The sequence below is a fragment of the Diadema setosum genome, chromosome 4 (assembly GCF_964275005.1).
Source record: "Diadema setosum chromosome 4, eeDiaSeto1, whole genome shotgun sequence".
NCBI classification, from domain to species: domain Eukaryota; kingdom Metazoa; phylum Echinodermata; class Echinoidea; order Diadematoida; family Diadematidae; genus Diadema; species Diadema setosum.
In genome coordinates, this window is record NC_092688.1 from 6,959,332 (window position 1) to 6,979,362 (window position 20,031).

Below are 20,031 nucleotides of genomic sequence, written 5' to 3' on the forward strand. Positions count from 1 at the left end.
GTGACTATCTTGTGAATGGCACCTCTTTAATTTGTTGTTGTTGTTGTTGACTATCTCCTCATCAAGTGATTGGTGTGCCTTAAATATGTAGGCAGTTATCCTCCTTTTACTTCTCTTTGTCTTCTTGCTGTGTGTTTTCTGTGCATCCCACTCCACACAAGGCGCAGATCAAAATATCCATTTCCGTATGCAGTGCACCCTGTGAATCATGGCTGTGTCTGGTGCTGTTAATAAGGTTATACAGTGTATGAAGTCTGCGGGCGTAATTGTATTTTCAGTTTCTCATTGGAAAGGAGACGACCAGAGAAGAAAAAAGACAGATGGAAATAAAAAAAAAGCTTCAGTGCTTCTAATATGAAGGCAAAAAAGAAATGGACATGATGGGAATGTGCAAAGCTCTTTTGTTGCCTAATTCAACCTTTGTTTCAGGGATTAAAGATTTAAATTAGACTATAGTTCAGTGTCGGAGAATGTAGCAAGGAATCTGAATCCTCATCAAAGTCAAAACAATGAAATCTATAGAGTTTTATGTTCAAGATTCATCCTTCACACCATGTCATCGTTACAGTCATGAATGCTGTATTCGCACAGAAAGTAGGAGAGAAAAATTGTTCGCATGTCAGGAGTAAAAAGCAGTAGGATTTTTGTGTTATTGTGAAAAGTCCCCGTTTCAAAACAAACGAACGAACAAAACTTAAAGCAGTTTATTCACACACAGATGTTTATAATAATAATAATAATAATAATAATAATAATAATAATAATAATAGTAGTGAGACTCTTATAAAGCGCACATTTCTACCTAAAAAAGATACTCAAGGCGCTATAGAACAGAGTACGTTGTACATATTGTGTCACGTTACAACAGTATCACAGAAACTAATAAGACAATAAACCAACAAACAATAGGCCTATATACGTACACATAGTATACATACAGGTATACAATATTGTTAATTTAAATTGAAAATATATGTCTTGAGATTCTTTTTGAAACCATCAATGGAAGATGCTTCTCTAAGAGATTTTGGTAGGCCATTCCATAATTTTGGGCCCATATATGAAAAAGCCCGATCCCCCCAATTATGCTTGATTTGAGGTACCTGTAATTTTAGCGAGTTTGATGAACGGACTTTTACGTGGTGGTTGGTGAAGATGAAGAGTATTTTGAAAGTAGGCAGGGGCAAATTTGTGCAATGTACGGTAAACAAGAAGAAGAATCTTGAAGTTAATACATTTTTCTACAGGAAGCCAGTGTAGGGACCGAAGTATTGGGGTAGTATGCACAGTTTTCTTCTTGAAAGTCAGTAATCTAGTGGTCATCATACAAAACACAACATGCCCATGTTTGGGACTTTGCAAGCATTTACACCCTTAAAATACAAACAAATATGAATGCAATATCAAGTCAAGCAGTACAGGAACATCAGGGCATTGTATCTCATCTTTGATATGGTTTCTTTCTTTGGCTTTCCTCTTCTGTGAATGGTTTCTCACTTTTCTCTTTCCTGGACATTCCTTTACATCTTTCTGGTGGTGGCAGTATAATTTGCAACAGAGTTTCAGTGCATATTTGTTTTGCTGTTCTAACCCTGACAAATACATATCCTTCAATGTAGTGTATCTTGATATTTATCCCCAGAACCTGTGTAGTCCCAAGATGGGGGGGGGGGGGGGGGGGGGGGGGGGTAGACAGACAGTAAGAAAGGTAGATATGTATAGATAGAGAAGAGTTCGAGAGAGAGTTCTGTATGGTGATTGACAGTTTGTTTGACACTAAGAAATCATCTTCAAGATACAATGAATAGTTGACAGATAAAATCTATAACAGTAAGGGTACAAGTCTTCAATGAATGATGGCAAAGAACTAATGAACAGAGAAGAATAAAAAAAAGCAAACCTGAATCCCAAACCTGCTATACATGTAATGAATACAGTCAGTTAGCCAGCCTGCATTGAAGTTTCTCTGCTTCTATGTCTGTGGTCTGGCATTCATACTCACCTCCCCATATTGATACGAAGCTGCCAAAATCTTTTTAGCCACAATGACTTCTGCTTGTCAAAGGTTGATCAGAGTAAAATCTTACTGCTTTGTGCTAGAATGATTTATTGGATTTTCTTATCATCTCTGTAGTCGAGTCATGTTCATGAGTGTCCTTGTCTATGGAAATTAGGCTCCCCCCCCCCCCAAAAAAAAAAAAAAAAGAGAAGAAAATTAATAGATCAAAGCAACAAAAACAAAAGAACCATATGAGAACTTATACAGCCATGTTTCCAGTCTTGTTCGATATGAACTGCAGACTGTATTTTCCCTGTCCTTGGTGAAGACTTGAGTTGTGTTCTAAATCTTGTCTCTGTGTTGTCTGCTTTCAGGGTGTGTCCCTTGACCCCAAGCCTCCAAGTCCAGTGCAGGCCGTGGGTCTGTCTCCACCAGGTGGTCAGTACAGTGAGTATACCATGAACCAATTCACTCAGACACAGAGTGATTTAATGATGTCAAGTAAGCGCCAGCATGTGGTATCAGCTCATAGGGTGGTCTTGCTGCAAAAAATGATATTTTTGCACAGCAATACTTGTTTGTATTCAGCAGAAATAGAACTACATCTGTTGCACAGTAAAAGCTTTCACTCTAATCACCATGGATCTTTGCGAAGAATTGTTCTGCACAAGAAGGGTTTTGAATTAATCACTCAAGTCTTTAAATCATTTTGTAATGTGAGATTGTAAATTTGTGACTCCATTAAATCCAAATGTTCAAGTACCTCTTGTAAGTGTGATGTATGAATATTGCATCATGACTGCAATACAAATTTACTTTGTGTATGCCATGAACAGATATTGCAAATATTTGAGTTCTTAATTGAGAACCAAAGTGACAGAATAACAAATGAGTGGTGATTAGTGATGTCCCACCTCGAGATATGATATACACTATATTTGCGTCATGAGAGGCAATATTTTTGCAAATATCAGTCAACTAGCAAAATTCATGAGAATGTAAATACTGCGAAGTATAAAGCCTGTACTGTGTTGTATGCCAATAGAATGTGGAGCAATCTGTGAGTTCTGTGTGGTATAATATAGCACTCCTTAGCAGTGCTTGGCTCACATGCACCCAATCACATGCTCTGAATGCCATTGTACTGTAGTCAAGACACAAGCAAGAGAGCATTTCAGGCTCAAATTCAGAATTTTTGCCCAATGTGCAATGAATGCAGTCTCAAAATCTTGATGGTGTTCTGTGGCTATCTCTCAGTATTCTTTCATCATTCCACCGATTCCTCATCTTCATTCTCTCCTCTCAGATCCGGGCGTGGTCCACAAGTTCTACAAGTACCAGACCTCACCCACGTCCCCCTCTCCCTCTCCGCCCATGGTGACCAAAGTGACTGCAGACCCCTCCGTATCCCCCCAGGGGGTGGGGATACACCGAGGCCCTTCCCCGCTGTCCCAAGGCTCTAGCGTCTCACCAACAAACATTCCATCGCCAGCCAGGAGGAGATGTGAGTTTGAATTTTCAGGGGCCAATGAGGTGGCAGTAATTAACAGTTACCATAGTAATGAGTGAAATACCCCAAGCTGATTGGTTACATCCAGCCACTACTGAGGGAGCAGCCATCATTGTATACTAGTTTTGTACTTATAGCTAAGTCCCTCATGGAGAAGTGTCCAGTTCTCGTCAGTGGCTAAGCATTGGGATTTCTTCATGTGATTAGCACCTTTTTTAAACAATTTTCAACCCACACTTGATTCATTACTCGAGTCATATAAGATTTATCTCTCCCAATACCATCTCCTATACACGAGGCAATGTGAAGTACTTAGAAGGAGTCCTGTGCTGTCTGCATAGTTGAATTAACCCTCAGCTGGTCTCACAACACCTCCTGACGATGGCGAGTTTGCATTCAATCTAGAAAACCCAGCCAACTCATTCTCCTCCGATTTCGCTCTTTATGCCACATCGATTCTGTTCATAAGTAGATGTCTCTAGCTTCAAGCCTCACTCTAAAGAATGCTAGACAGCCTTGTTCAAATGTTGAGACCCTCTCTCACCGACAGTCATTATTATCTAACAGTATAGTTGAGTATGTTGTCAGCTCTGACATGAATGCCAAACAGCTCCCGTCTCATATCCCATAGTCTCATTTCAGCAAAATGTTGATTAGACACCAGTCCACTGATACACCACAAAGTGGCCCATACTTCATTGAAAGAAGAAGAAGAGGCAAACCATCAAATAATTAAGAGTAGATAGTGAATGGAAGGAAGTGAGTACTATGCAGATGACTGGTGTAATACTTTCATGGCTGGTAAGAGATAACTGTAAAAGCAGAATTTTTTCACTCAGCCAGGTATTAGATAAAGTTTGTGTGTTTCTAATTTTGCAAAAGGTCATGACTATTTAAACAGCTCACATCTGCTACCGTGGTTAAGGGCGTTATCAGCACACACTACGGTAAAAATTAGCTGGTCCGCGTTCCGTTGACAAATTCAGGCACACAACAGGACCAGTGAACAGGAAGAAAAGTACAAGTAACTACTGAATTATACCCTTCAATGTGCTTACCTATTGAGCAAAGATATAGAATGATTTCAAGCAAAACTATGCATGCTTTTACGTTTTGCTAGTTTTATGTTTCACAAATTGGGCGAAAATTTCCACTTTTACAGTACCCGGTAATTGCACTTACTAACCTGTAATTGTATACAATTCTTTATAGAGTGTTGGAGAGAGGCTAAACTCCAGTAAATTAGTCACTACAGATGAACCTTTAGTAGTTCAGAAATATGAACATCTGCACATCATATGCATAATGTGTTTGGATGTTATGATGTATTAACTCCCTCCACTGACTGTTTTCCCCATCCTAGTGTCTTCCCCGGCCAGGGGCTCCCCACTCCTCTTCACCAGCCCCTCCCTCCTGCCCCCCATAGCCGGGTCGCCTACCAAGAAGAGCTCTCGGCAGGAACTCACTTTCATCACAGACCCCAGTGGGATCAGCCCATCCGAGGTTCGTGTCTTCTTGGGATGTGCTATTTTGGAGGAAAAATAAAAGGGAAACTTCCACCTGGAAGCTTGGAAGAGGAAATGTTGGGCATTCCTTTTTGATTTAGAGTGATTAAATCCAAATTGGATTTAATCTTTTGGTACCATGATCAATGTTTGCATAATGTCAACATGGTCTAGGGTGCCATTTTTAATGTATACGAAAGGTCATGATTGACAATGTCCATGCTTCAAGGACGTGTAGGAAGGATTATTCCAAGAGAGCAAGATGATTTGCTTGACTTGTTTGGAAAGTTGTGTGGAAAGAGGAAAGAGGATACTAAAATAGATTTCAGATGTGATGGAAAGAAAAAAGAGGATGCAATGATTGCATGCAGATGTGCCACTGTAAACTGTGTAAGGTAGTACTCTGTCAGCAGAATACAGAGCTCCCATGTCAGTGTGTCGCCCTCGTGTGACATATTTACACACAATTGTGGGCCAAGCAAAATTTAAGCTAACTTCCAGGAATGTCTGTGTGTCTTCCTTGTGAAGTCAAACTATTCACATTTTACAAAATCAGTACGGTAATCTATTTAGAGTGAACAAAAATAAATAAAGAAATCACACATCATTAGTCAGCCAGTTTTTAAACTATGTCTCATTTTCTACTCGTCCTTTTCTGTTGTTTTTCTTATTTTCTGTGTTTTCTTGTGACTATCCACAGCCCCTGAACATGCCCTTTGCCAGGTCTCGGCGGGCGCGGACCTACTCCTGCTGTCTGGACGAGGACTTCACGGAGCTGCACAGCAAGGACGCCCTCATACCGAGGAGCGCCAGCTATGGCCGGCTCTCAGAGCCCTTCTCCCTCAAGGCTGCCTTCGACAGCCTGGCCATGAACCCAGGGGGCAGCATTGAAGGCATCCAAGGTGTGTGGACCTTTAACCCTTGACCCTTGCCATCATGACCAGCATTTGCAAACTGTGTCCAATACCTTTGATATATCAATTATGGATCGTGTATATACAAAGACAAAAGAGACATCATGGTCTTAACTGTTGGATGTAATTGCTTCCAATCTTTTTGATTACCCCAGAATCTATTTTTGTGTGTGTGTGTCTTTCCAACTGAAACACTGTAATATACATATCATGTGTTCTATGTACTATGATTGAGTTAAAGAGATCAAATGGTGTGTGAGGGGATTGGTGTTCTGTGGTTGAGATGAAGAGATTAAGTGATTAGGTGGTATTTGAAGGGGACTAGTCCACTATGGATACTCAAACTTTTTACCCATGCAAAATATAGTCATTACACTCATGCTGTACCCCTCCATTCAGAACTAGTTTTGGGGTTAATCTTGTGGACACAGTCGAGGGAAGTACGACTTCTGGGTACTTGCTTTGCATTTGGTTGTTCACCAACTGATCTGGACAAATGAATAGCTGAGGTGCTATAAAACCAGAGACATTCGCAGCATGAAACTTTTGCCACTGAGTTGGAGCGGACGGCCTTTTTCGCGGCATGAAACTTTCACGAATCGCCACTGGCATTCAGTGTTAGGGTGTATCGTGTAGACAAACACTTTAGCGAATCTTTGCTCCTTGCAAAATTTGTGGATGTTTCATTTTCAAGAAAATTTCTGGTTTTACAGTAATCATCAGAGAGGCGATGTATTAACCTCATGACTGAATTCTTCTATGTTTTTCTTTGATGCAAAAAAATTAACCAGTTGTTTCTATTTTTGCAATTTCAATGTCACTCTCAGCTGCCAGCCCTCCTGTTTACCAGACCGGTTTCTACATCGGCAGCCAGTCTCGTCGTAGCTCCATCCTGACGGAGGGTTCGCCGTCGAGTCAAGGGTCGCTGACCTTTGCAACCTCGCCCCCAAACATGGAGGGTCCAATCTCCTTCATCGCCCCAGAGCTACCTGAGGAGACGCTGCTGGCAGTGAGTAGCAACATCGTATATGTTGATTTTAATGTGACTTCCAGATTTAGTTGGAGAGATATCCGGCCTGTGATAGTGGAATTAGTTTAGATAGTGATATTAATAGAAGTCACTGAAATAAGAGATGTGGAAGTAGTAGTAGTAGTAGCAGCAGTGGAAGTAGTGATAGCAAAGATAGTAATAGAAGTAGTAAAAGTAATAATATCAGTAGGATTAAAGCAGCTGCATTATCAATAGTAGTAGTAATGTTGTTAGTGGTTTTAGCAGTAGTAATGATCACCTACTGTGATAATATGGTACCGGTACTAGTACTATCAGTAGTGGCAGTAGAAGTATAGCATCTGTAGTGGTAGTAGTTGTAGTAGTAGCAGTAGTGGAAGTAATGTAGCAGCAGCCACTGTTGTTATCACAGTAATAACATTAGTAAGGGATGCCATGGTCATTGCCATTGTCAGTGTGATACCAGTAATAATAGTTGTGGCATATCAATAGTTGATCCTGCTCAACACTCTTTGCTTGTGACACATTTTTTTTTTCTCCTAGTAGATATCATTCCATAATCAGTGAAATATTTCTATACCCACTGACAGTGTGGGTTGGAAAAGAATCATATCATCAAAGTGGCTTGTGGCAAATGAACAAGGAGATCACAAACATTTTTTCAAGATGTTGTTTTTGCGAATTGACACCAAGGCTATTGTAAATGCACTTATGCATCTCTCTTTCACACCTCTCTCTCTCTTGCTCCCTCACACACTCACATGTTTAATCTGTCCAGCCGGAGCATACTCAGACAGTTGACAGACTGAACGTCATCCTAGGCATCGTCAAGGCGACGGTGGAGGTTGCGGAGTCACGGAGCATCCCCCTAGCCGAGTCAGTCTATAACAGGGGACCTTCGGTCCTCAGCAACTCTCAAGTGTGCTTCGTCAGCGAGAACTACAGGTAGAGCTGATCTCACTGGGGTTCTTGAGTCGGGTTGAGAGAAATGAATATTTTTCAGTAGATATTTGTATTACTCTGTGTTCCATATGTAGGTGATATAAATAACAAAGAATTGAAAATATTCTGTGTGGTTAAGTGGTCTGTTATGATGTCTTGGAAATCTTAGCGCAGAATGAGGAAAGCAAATGCTCTTTTGACATGGCAGGCTTGGGTACACATTGAGAGATTACTCTAAACCTGTTGAGGATGAGTCCCGAGTATACTCGGGTAAGTTCCTGTGGGAAATGTGTGTTGTAGCCGAATTAGCCCTGTCTTCAACAGGTTAAGCTTGTTGGTTTCAGTGCAGTTGAGAAACATGATGCATCTCTTCTCCAACTTGATATTTTTCTAGTGGAAAATTGAGCAAAGAAAATGGGATTCTTTCAGTCTTGAACTCATGTTTTGACGAGAAATCAATAATTTAAAGGCATAACTTACCATTTGCAGATGAAACAAAAACCCAGTATTAGTGCCGTTGAGGACGGTTTGATTTGGCTACAACGGTTTGATTTGGCTACAACACGAATTTCCCATAGACGCTTGCCCGAGTATACTCGGGACTCGTCCTCAACAGGTTAAAATGTGAGTTAGGGGTAGAAACAACCACTGTAAACTTTTGAATCCATATAATCGATTTTAAATATTATTAAATACAAAAAATGGGAACAATGATTATGATAAAAATGTTTCCAGACTAAACTGTCTACAGTTATGGTTTATTGAGAAAAATACTGATATCTCCTTTAATTTTGGGCTTTATTGCAAAATTTTTATATGGTAGTATGTTTTGTGATGCAACTGACCTACACAAATGCTTCATATGTAATTTCTTGAATTTTTTTTTTTTAAATCACTGCTCCCAAAGGTAAATAGGACCTTTAAGAGGCATTGTAATAGGAGCCTTTCAAGATGAAGAAGAGGATTCGTTCTTTGATGTCAGTCACATTTCAGCTTAATCACCACTTCCCCCTTGTAATCCTCACGATATCATTGCAGATTAGCAGAGCAGTTGGTACTCTACACCAGGTCCCTGGAGCTGTTAAACGGCGCCCTCACCATGGCGAAAGAGGAGATCAGCGCCGGAAGGTTAAAACCTTCCAATGCCGTCAGATCAGGTGAGTCTGCTCCGTGCCTCGCTGGAGATTCCTAGAGGTCTTGTCACATGTGTTTACCAATCAGTGAAACATTTTTTACATTTCGGTTCAATAGTGCCGCCTTGCAATTCTCTGATATCTGATGGACTGCCATTGTTACATAACACACTGATGCAGGCATACTCTATATAAATGTGACATTTACAAAAAATGGCAGCGTCATTGTTTGATTCCATAAAAGGCCACGATACAGATCACCATGGGTCCCTTTTATTGTCTATCACAGACTGCCTAGCCATTATGAATTTAGAGGAAATATTTCTAATTCTAAAGCCCTTGTTAATTTATGCTATGGATGCCAGATGCCTCTTGTGTGAAGAAAATGCAGTGAATTTCAATTTACAGACATGGTGTTACGCTTCATTTTCCTCTGAAACGTTTCTAGATTTTTTTTTTTTCAAAAAAGTTGAGACCTCTGTTTTTTATCATGTCATTCATTTCTCCTAACCTTGTTCATCTGTCCGAGTTGATAACTGAATGTTGGCACTATCCATTGTGTAATAAGAGCACTTTTAATTGACAAGAAGTGACTATCACCTTTCATGGCAATCTTTTCCTCCCGAATGGAAAAAGTCATGACCTCTGACCCCTGATTATCTCACCCTTTCTGCAGTTCTCCAAGATCTGAAGGCCATCTACCACCGCTGTCTCTCACGATGTAGCCAGCTGTGCGAAGGCACGCCCGTCTCCTCCCTCGACATCGACCTCGACTCCGCCCTCATCACCGCCGACAAGCTCATGTACAGCTACGCCATCGAGCAGTGCCAGTCGGCCGGCATGGATGAGATGTTTGGCAACTCGCAAGAGGTATGGGGAACCCAGGCTGAACCATCATCTCTATGCTGGGACAAGTCAGTGATCTGTTAAAGGAATGATATGGTTTTGGGATTCAGGTTTTAACTTTCTGTGAGATAATTAAAAACCATTCATATGAAATATTAAAGAGCATACAATTCTATGAGGAAGTTTATTTGATGAAAATCAGTCTTGAAATTGCTGAGATATGTGTCAGAAACTTTCAATTTAATTCCTCTTAGAATTGTATGCTTTTCAATATTTCATATATAAGTGGTGTCTAATTATTTCACAAAAAGTTAAACCTGAATATCCTGAACCTGAAGAAGATAACAGAAGTTAGACACCTGGTTGATTCCATTATTGGCAACAGCTAGGGGAAGCAAGGAGAAGCGTCTGTCACTTGGATGCCTAAGTGTTTTGCTTGAAAAAGAGTAGAAAAGAAACAAATTAGATCAGTTAGGATATAGCTTGACAGCAGAAAGTATAAATCAAGACTGAAGTAAAGTAGATGTCTGTGTCTTTATTTGTGTGCATTTCTCTTAGAATTTTTGTAAAGTGTGGTAAGTACTCAATTCAAAGTTAATATAATACCTAGGTTGAATAGATTGTTGTTGCTGATAAATTAGTCAAATTACATTTAGAATGGTTTTAAACACAGCTACTACAGATGCATCAAACCATGTACTGGCGATGATGGAAAAATTATGAATATCTGTTGCTTTCAATATGCTTTTTCAACCGTTGCTGAATAAAAAAAAGAAAAAGGTTCTGTATTCAGAGTTCAAATGTTTTCTAGTATAACAAGCAGCTGGAGTAATTTCTATTACGCCACATTTTTCAGGCATGAAATATCAAGCCATTGAAAAAAGTAAAGAGCATGTAAAAGATGGAAAAGCGAAAGGAACTTAGAGGTACTGGTTCACTTTTTTGGTAGCCCTCGAGGCATTGAGTGGTAGGCAGTATTAAACGAAAGATATGTTTGTCCATTTGTTGACAGTGCGTGAGCCGCTACCGTACAGCTCAGATGCTGCTACATGGTCTGTGCCTACAGGCTGGGAGCGAACATGACAGGAACCTACTCCTGAAATGTGAGTACCCATACCTTCTCATGGTGTCTGCTGTTCTCATTCTTCCTGGTGAGTGACCGCAATCAACTAGCTGATCATTACGTCGCTTTCAAAGGAGGTTGAAATGTTGCTAAAAGAGATTCCGAAGAAAAGAAAGTTTTGAAGAAGGCGTTGCACATTGCAGTAATTTGTCTTCTTGATTTGACTTAAATGGGCTTGTGTTGTTGTTGAAGGTAAAGGAAAATACAACAATAAGATAAGTAAATAGATAAATAACTTTCTAGATAGATAGGCACATGTAGATAGATAGGCACATGTAGATAGATAGATAGAGAATGAATGAATGAATGAATAAATGAATGAAGGAAGGAAGGAAGGAAGGAATGAATGCAAAGATAAAAATCAAGTAAAACTGGTTTTGGCTGGGCTATTATTCCCGTCTCAATACCCTTGACACAAAGGTTGTGTCAAGGGTGTTGTTTTTATCATTTTTATCAACATTGTCAGTGTTATTATTACTAGATATTTATGTTCTATGTTGCACTGTTTCATCACATAGCAGCACTCAAAGCATTGGTAGCATCAGCAAGAAAACCTGCTTTTTATATGTTTGCCTCTTATTGGGTCAGGCTTTTAACCCATTGAGGACAAGCTTATTTTGCTACAGCACACATGTCCCATAGACACCTTCCCCAGTATATTCAGAGCTAGTCTTCAACGGGTTTAACAAAATTTGTTGATGTTTCATATTTCTGTCTCCGTATCTCAGATAAGAATGCCCTTGACCAAAGACTGCTCTTCCTGGAGCGACAGCAAGTAGGAGCAGGTCCCGTGAGTGGACGAGTGCAATAGGACGTCTCGAGGAACAGCGCCACCTCTTGTCAAGGTGTGCCGTGAACTGTGGACATGAGTGCTCCACTCAGTACAGTGAGTGCAATCCTCTGCCCCCATGGCCTGTTCATACCAGGATCTGGGCGGGATTCAGGGGATATGATGACTAAGGATAGTTAATTCACCCTCTGATGCCATTATTCAAGGAGAGGTGCAGAGCAGATCGGGCCGGAGAGGTCTGAATGTGAAGTGGGTTTGTCAGGCGAACGGGAGATGATGTGTGCTTGAAGATCTGGTGGAGTGGCATCGAAGAGCACTGAAGTATGGATGGGGGAGCACACACCACTCGCAAGACGGTGCCAGAATCATTGGATGGAAGAGGAGATGACAACCAGAAAGGCTACCACCCGGATCTCCATCCTCATCTCAGACAACCATGGAGGAGAATGGTCCTGTTGATGTTCCATTTGCCCGCATCTCAGTATTTTTGTAGGCAGGTGAAAAAATTGATGAAGGGTTGTGCATGGACCTGCTCTCCAGGGGCTCAGGGACGAAAATCCAGTGAACATCATTATGCCAGTCTCCTGCCCTCGTGTGTGCAGTTTATGCACATGTTTAACTATTGTCTACCGGTATAGTACCACACGGTGGATGATGACCTTACTTATGCTGTATTCTCAGTATGCAATGTACACATAGTGGGTATGGCATGCTACTGTGCTGTAATGTACATCAAGCAGTACTTAATTCCCCTGGCCTCCAAAGTTGAGGTTTCAGTCATGGCATTTCAGGTAGATGTGACCGTCTACCTTTACATAAAGGATGTCATGGCTTGTTGCTACTTTCAATCCTTTCTCTTCACATTTTTGCTATGCTTTATACTCCACTGCTTCTAAAAGGGTCTCTCTCTCTCCGTACCAGCTGCATCGGTGCAGTTGCTAAGCCGATCATTTTTTTCGTGAGCTGAAGGTAAACATACAAGTTTGCCACAGCTCACGTTTTATGGTCAGTCAGAATCGGAAATCAGAAAGGGTATAGTGAGTCGTAGGCACTGAAATCTTTGGTCATCATCTGTGAAGAGATAATGATCTGGAATTGCAGAGTCATCCATGTCATCATAAGATAGATGATGAAAGGTAGGCCTGTGCCTCCCAAGGTGATACCTTCCCTAAGCAGGCTTGTGTCTGTTATCCAAGCAGACATTACATGAAGGAGATTAAGAAAAGGGTGTACACGGCAGCATTCCAAGGCGTCTTTGAAGGAAACGTCAGACCAATGCCTCCATCACCTCTGTCTGCTGATGTTGGATGAGTTGGGTGAGGCAGTAGGGAAAGAGACCTGGGTTTCCTCTCAAATTTTATGTCAAGTCCACCTCAGCAAGAGTTGATGTTTTTGACGAGATTGTGTAGCTCCCCCATACAGGTCTCATGATGATGGCAGTCTGCATCTTAGAGGCAGAAGGTCATTAATCCAACAGATTGTGCTTACTGCTACCCAAAGGATTTTCAAAAGCAGGATCATCACAGAATCAAGAGCAAGAACAAAAAATGCACACCCACTTAAATGGCATGCAATACAGTGCACACACAAACATTCATTCTTGTTCCTGTCCGTGCAGTCACTTTTGCTGTCCACCCCATCCAGTATGTGCTGTGGGAAAACTATCATGGGGCCTGCTAAATCTTTCACTTGTGCAATATCAAAACCTATGTGTGTATACTCCTTCCACCAGTTTTCTGGGTGTTTCGCTGAATGAATTTGATTCACCACGACACATGACGTACGTCTGGTGTCTCTTGTTTGTGTGTTATAATTAGCGTGGACAAGTTTATAGGGTAAAATACTTTATGTCTGAGTGAGATTTATTTCACCAAGTGTATGTGCAAGGATGTCTGACTTAGCATTGTAATATTACTTGACAGTAAGGGAACATATTCATACTGAGTCTCCCAACTGACTGATTGCACATTTCTTCCTGTATGTCAATGATTATAAAGATAAATATTGCTAGTAAATTATTTGACTCTTCTCTTTTCCTGTGATTTTTCAGTGTTTTGTTTTGTTTTGCTGTTGCTCTTTGTCTTCTTCCTAGCGTTGTTTTGACCTATCCATAAAGTTTTAACTGCCTTTTTGCTTTTGCTCTAGTTTTGCCAAAGAGACATAATTATGTTCTGTTGTGTGTCTAGTGTGATTAAGAATGTTTGCACAAAGTTAAGATGCCAGCTTCAATGTCAGGACGTGCTTGTTACATGGAAATCTGTTGTGTGATAAGACACAAATTATGTTTATAGAGAGATCTCAAAGTCCGCGTTCAGCAGGTACGCAAAGTTTTTGATTGCCCATGTCAAAGATAAAAAATGAGAGTTCATACACGGGAGGTTAACAAGTTATGGCGCAGCTTGTAAAGGGTAATGAGATGCTGTAGATAGCAGGTTTTGAATACTTGCCACAACAATGATCTACAAGTATATAAGGACATATCATTTTTTTAATTTATTTTATTTTCTGTTGATAGAAGTGTCATACTGTCCTGAAACCACACACACATTGTGTTAATATTTCTGTTTCATTTTTTTTTTCTCTCTGTATAATGTGAGAAATATTTTATACTTCACTTGAAAAGTAGAAGGGAAATGCATGAGGTGAAATTTTGTGCTTATTAATGAAACTGAACTGTAACCATCAAAAAGTTGTGAATTTGAAATCAGTGTCACATTTTTAGGCATATCTTTTGGAACAAGTCAGAGTTTGTGTTTTACTGTTCATTTTATTTATCCCAGAGAAATGGGCCAAGTAATCATGTGTTTGGTCCATAATGCCCTGAGATTCATAGACACTGATTCTTATGTCGATCCGTATTGGTTTTGATTTTGATAGATTTCTTTTACTGCCCGATTGGTAAAAAGACTTTTCACAGATTTATGATCTTTGCTGAAACTTGCTTACCTGCAAATGTTTGATCTCCGGTGTATTTGCCAGATGGCTGCATTTTTAGAGTTTTTGTGTTTTAGAATGCACACGTTCATAACAAGGTATAGTAGTTGAGTACTATCAGTATTACATGGCCCTACACATTGGAAGGTATGTATCTGTTTTATTTTCTTGTGATGTGTTTAAGATAATTCTAGCTAAGAGAGAGCCGTGTGTGCAGAGAACAGAATGTTCTGTTTGAGAGGAGCTCAAGAGATGAGATTAAAGAGACAGATATTTTCAGCTGTGACTTTACTACATACAGTATTCCTGCAATCTGCAATTGCCTGTAACTTATGTAAAATGATTGTATGTTTGGTTTTTGCATTGTTTTCAACCAGCAGTGTGAAACTGTTTGGGTTTGTATGAAATACAAACGTGGGTTGTCCAAAGCATATAGCACAATGGTGGAAGTATTTATGTTTCTCGGTGTGTTATTTATTGACCTGTAGGACAGGTAGAAGAGGAAAAAGACAGAGTGTTTTATAGCAGGCTTTGGATAGGCCTCAAGGACTAATTGTTGAAAGGTATTAAAAAGTGCGGCATATAGGAGAAAAGTACAAGTAGTGGGCTAGTAAGTGTTAGCAAAGAGGCATTGTAGCTCATGAATAAACTGTGTTTGACATGGCTCAACTGTGTCACACCAAGCTTGAAGAAACTGTGCATGAAGAAACTTGACGAAAGTGTCTTCTTCTTCATTGCTTTTGTCATGCACAAGCCCCCCTCCCCCAGGTTAGGGAAGTCTGGAGGTGTAGGAAAAGGAATTGAAAAGTCATTCACTCATTGTTCTCAGGAAGGCCTCTGTGTTCGTACACTGTGTCAACTTGAGAACTAAGGCACAGCAAAGATGATCTTATCAGTCCATTAAGGACATTTGCTCTTAAAATTACTACACGTTGCATCGTCTATCAACCTTCAATTTGCTAGTAGCCTTTTCTGTTCTTTGTTCATAGTGATTGCGCTAACATCCTGCCACGGCAAGCACCAAGGCAAAATAGCTTCATGGGTCAAGTTCCTCGTGTTTTTATGTCACTTTGATGATGCTTACTGGTTTCTACCTGTTTTAGACTTTGCTTCATGTTTCTGTACATGTTAAAAAAAATACTTTTATAAAATTAACTTTGATATCCATACTATAATTCTTTATTAATGCCTTTTATGATCCCCTGGGCAAACTCTGGCAGCGTGCTGTTGGGCCCCGCCCCTTTGATCAATGACAACAATTGCGCACTTTTTGTGCTGTGACCCTGGCAGCAGCTTAAGCAGTCTAGCTACAAATGAGCTAGGGGGCATTCTGTTATATCACTAGGGTAGCTGCTATCATTGTATAAAGGTCAAGTTATTTGCACTTGTCTCTCTTTGAAATGGTGTCCCTGTGAGCTTCAAAATGTGCTCTTTTGGAATCAAGAGCAGGGCTCCTAAATTATATGTTTTCATCTTATTTGGTAAGTTTTCCCTCATCCAAGACAAGGAAATATGCTTTTGAAGGAAAAATATATATTATATATTTGTACCTGTTTTTTTCCTAGCACATATATATAAGATAATAGATGCCGACAAAACCGACATCAAACTCACAATTTCCTGTAGTACAGGTATCATTCAGCGGTTATAACCAGTCATTTCAATTATTTGGGCCTCACTTTTTTAGCGAGTATAAATGTGATCCCCACAAAGTTGTAAGTATGCGATTGTCCATTTTTCCATTACTCGATAATGGTGAATATGTTACTGGGTTTTTTAATCGCAAATTTGAATTTGACTGCCTTCAAGTTGGTTCACTCGCAAGAGACTGCACTTACTTCATCAAATTATGGAACCTGCTTTGACAAACTGCCAGAATGTACTGACAAGGCACAAGTGTGTGTCTGTGTGTGTGTTTGTGTGTGTGGGTGGAGGATGAGAGTTTGAGTCAACAGTATATATGTAGAAGGCCTTTGAAGTGCTCTGTAAACAGAGATGCACGTGTACAACTGTACCACCACTCATGGCTCTCTAAGTATCAACAAAACTCACATACACACACACACACACACACACACACACACACACACACACACACGCATGCACGCACACACATGGAGGATTATCATATCCAGAACTGATATCATAACCTTGCTGATTCAGCAACTAATTGTGCATCATACACTTATAACTACAACATCTTGACAGTAGAATCCCAACAGCAGCTCACTTTAAGTTTAATTTGCCTCATTTATTTCAGTATTGGTTGAAAGGGTCAAATGACACTTTGAATGCAATGTTGTTTATCAAGCTTTTAGGTGTCATGGTAACATATTCCATTTTTAATTGCGATGGATGGAGATGAGGTAATACGCCTGGACACATATATTTCAATATGAGAAATTGTACGTATTTTTAAGATTGTGCTTTAAAGATCATAATTGCTGAACATGATATAAGAAGGTGCGATTGAGGTTGGAAGTCAGTGCAGAACTCTGCTGTAATGAAATACTGAAATATCAATTTTTATCCCATAATAGGGTACTACAATAACTGTCCCACATATCCAAATCCATGTCAAGTAATATGATGATAAGCATAGATTATCTTACTGGTAATTTATATGGAAATTCCATTTTGCATAGTGTCCACCAGAACTTTTTTTTTTTTTAATGTCAGCCTTTCCATCATAAGAATGTGACACTCACTGTCTGAAGCAATGTGTCAGTGTGACCCTCAAAAATTTACTAGTGTCCGACAAAATATCGTTGTTCCTGTTGTTATCGTTCTTGTTCTTGTCTTTTTTTGTTTAGATTGTTTTCCAGTGTATGTGTGTTTGGGTGTGTGGGATTTTGGTGCTGTTGTTGTATTGTTTTTTTTTTGTTTTTTTTTCGGATGGACAAATTTCTCAGGAACGCAATATCAGACGTATGTCACTGGTACGTCCCGGGTTAGGGGTCTGTGTGTGTGTGGGGGGGGGGGGGGGGCGATAAGAGATGTATAAAGAAAACAGTCTAGAAACTAGATGGGCTTCCTACCCCATGCAGACAATAGATTCAGTGTTCTGTGACAATCCAAGGTAAAGAAGGATTATTCAAGCCAGCAGACGTGTAGACAGTGTGAGGAGTTATACATTGAAAATCCCAATCTAAAGGATTGTAGGTTTTTGCTAGACTGCGCCAAGAATTGGATTCTGAACGTCTTGATCTACTACTGCTATTTCCGTCTGTGTAGTTTCATGTGAATACATGTCAATATAGTGTGAACGTCGTAATCCATTTTCATGAACTAATTTTCTAATCGTGTTCTCAGATTGTTAATTTCTTTACCTGAATAGGCCTACGGGCTCCCATAATTTCAGTATGATCCATATTCAAGGAACCACAAAATGGTCAGAGTGTGAAGTTAATCCATGTTTCGTACAGATTCCATCGTTGACGTTTCACATGCTATAGCAACATACTGGCGTGTTTGGGTGAAATATTTAAAGAAAGTAGATACTGTTGACGTAGCATTGATGTCCTTCCATACATTAATTTATTCATAATGTTAAAAGATCGGTATATATACCGGTTTGCATTTATTTATGCAAACCACCCGAGGACTCGCAGAAATATTCGCTCTAAACTGTTACGCGACGATCGCGTTTCTGTTCTGTGTAGGAATAGACAAAGCGCACAAGTGTGATTTTATATAAGCTATGCTATTCTTGAATTAACATTGTTGAGGGTAGAAATATAATATTCTGGGAATCTTCTTTTCCACTTGGATATTTTCTCTGTTGTAGATGCTACTAATCAATGTACAAAACTTTGTATGTACTGTCACCGGTTACGAGCGCAGATATTCCATTCTGATATATGTACTAAAATTGCATGTCTACTGTTCGTCCACAGTATCTGCGTGTTTGACAGCAGTTTTAACATGCGCTTTCTTATTTTCATAGTGTGTTGTGGGTAGCGCACTATCGTTCAACTAACCAGTTAGCGCAAACAAATTGTCTGAAAGGTATAGGATTTTTGTTTTTGAATCAAGTTGCAGCAAGTTGAAGGATGTGTTTGAAGAAAAATCATTTGTGTGTGTCTGAACTTCTTGTGTTTGTTTCTGCGAACATTTTCATCAGGACTTCAAACTACTGTATACATACTGTGTACGACATCGAATTACTTATGTTAATGTACATGTACCTGTACCTGCGTGCGTATGTACGATACACTGCCGGTAAGTGTGGTAAAGCACTAGGGTTCTTAATAGACGTTATCTTATACTAGTTTCGTGATTTATTTTGGTGTGTGTTTTGTTTTGTTCCATTTTTTTTGTCACATCAAGCTTGCCGTTTGTATGCTGCATTTTTATTCGTGACATTTTGAGTGCTAGCAATCGTGCAGGCATTTCTTTTACCCCGCTTGAGCTCTACAGATTTCTCTTGTGTTATGATCGACATTTCCAATAAATCAACCCATGTTTATTCCCTGCCATGTTATACTTCAAGTAATAGGTGGTATTTTTTGTCACTTTCCACCTTTCTTGCTGCTTTAGTGTCATTTCTTATCCATGGCGGGATTTTGACACTTAAGAGTTTGTTATTATTGCGCTGGATACATATGATGACTTTATGTTGTATCTATGATTGCTGTGTAGGCTATGGATGATGGTTTCTTTTATTTTATGTGTGTATATTTTGCCCTGTTCGTGATGTACAGTTTCGTCTTGTTTTCGTCTTGTTCTAATTTGAAAACATCAGTATGTGTCAAATCTGTATATTCTTGGATGATGTAAATTTAGTCGGTACTTGCGGAAATGGAGAGTTTTCGGGGTGCTTGTGTTTTACAAATAATCTGACTATAAATACTGTAAAATGTAAACACTTTAAGATGAAAGAGTATTTAATTATTTATGCAGCTTGAAATGTAATATGGGCGTATACGCATGTGCGTGTGTTATGCAATGTTTGCTTGATTTTTGTGTATTATATTATTGTGAATACAAGAAGTTGATGTTTAGAAGCGAGAGTTTTAGATATTAATGAGTTTGAGCGAAAGAGGGAGAGATTGAGTCTGTGTGTATCATGTGTGTGTGTGGTTATCTAAATCTTACCATTAGAACGGAGGTAATCTTTTCTTCTGTAGCATTGCTGAATCGCATTGCTGTGATATGAAACTCGAATTTTTGGTGGACGCCGATGGTGGAAATAATCACCGGCGTAATAAACGTGATCGAGGAATACAACTACCTATTGTGTTCGAGTGAGTCATTCAATGGTTTATCTGCTTGTTTTTGCTTGTTGGGTGATGATGGGCATTAAAGTCATGAGAGGCATGCAGTA

The 20,031-nt window shown here is 39.7% G+C and overlaps 1 protein-coding gene across 1 annotated transcript in view; it reads left to right on the forward strand.

The window, feature by feature from the left end:
* LOC140226810 (serine/threonine-protein kinase unc-51-like) overlaps nucleotides 1–13,597 on the forward strand; it is a 71,349-nt gene extending 57,752 nt beyond the window's left edge. Inside the window, 10 exon segments of the mRNA XM_072307234.1 lie at nucleotides 2,374–2,446; nucleotides 3,306–3,503; nucleotides 4,873–5,012; nucleotides 5,715–5,916; nucleotides 6,756–6,937; nucleotides 7,716–7,882; nucleotides 8,918–9,036; nucleotides 9,689–9,882; nucleotides 10,871–10,961; nucleotides 11,710–13,597. Of these exon segments, the coding sequence (XP_072163335.1) occupies nucleotides 2,374–2,446; nucleotides 3,306–3,503; nucleotides 4,873–5,012; nucleotides 5,715–5,916; nucleotides 6,756–6,937; nucleotides 7,716–7,882; nucleotides 8,918–9,036; nucleotides 9,689–9,882; nucleotides 10,871–10,961; nucleotides 11,710–11,792 (1,449 nt within the window). The 3' untranslated portion in view covers nucleotides 11,793–13,597.
* Nucleotides 13,598–20,031: the final 6,434 nt, after the last annotated feature.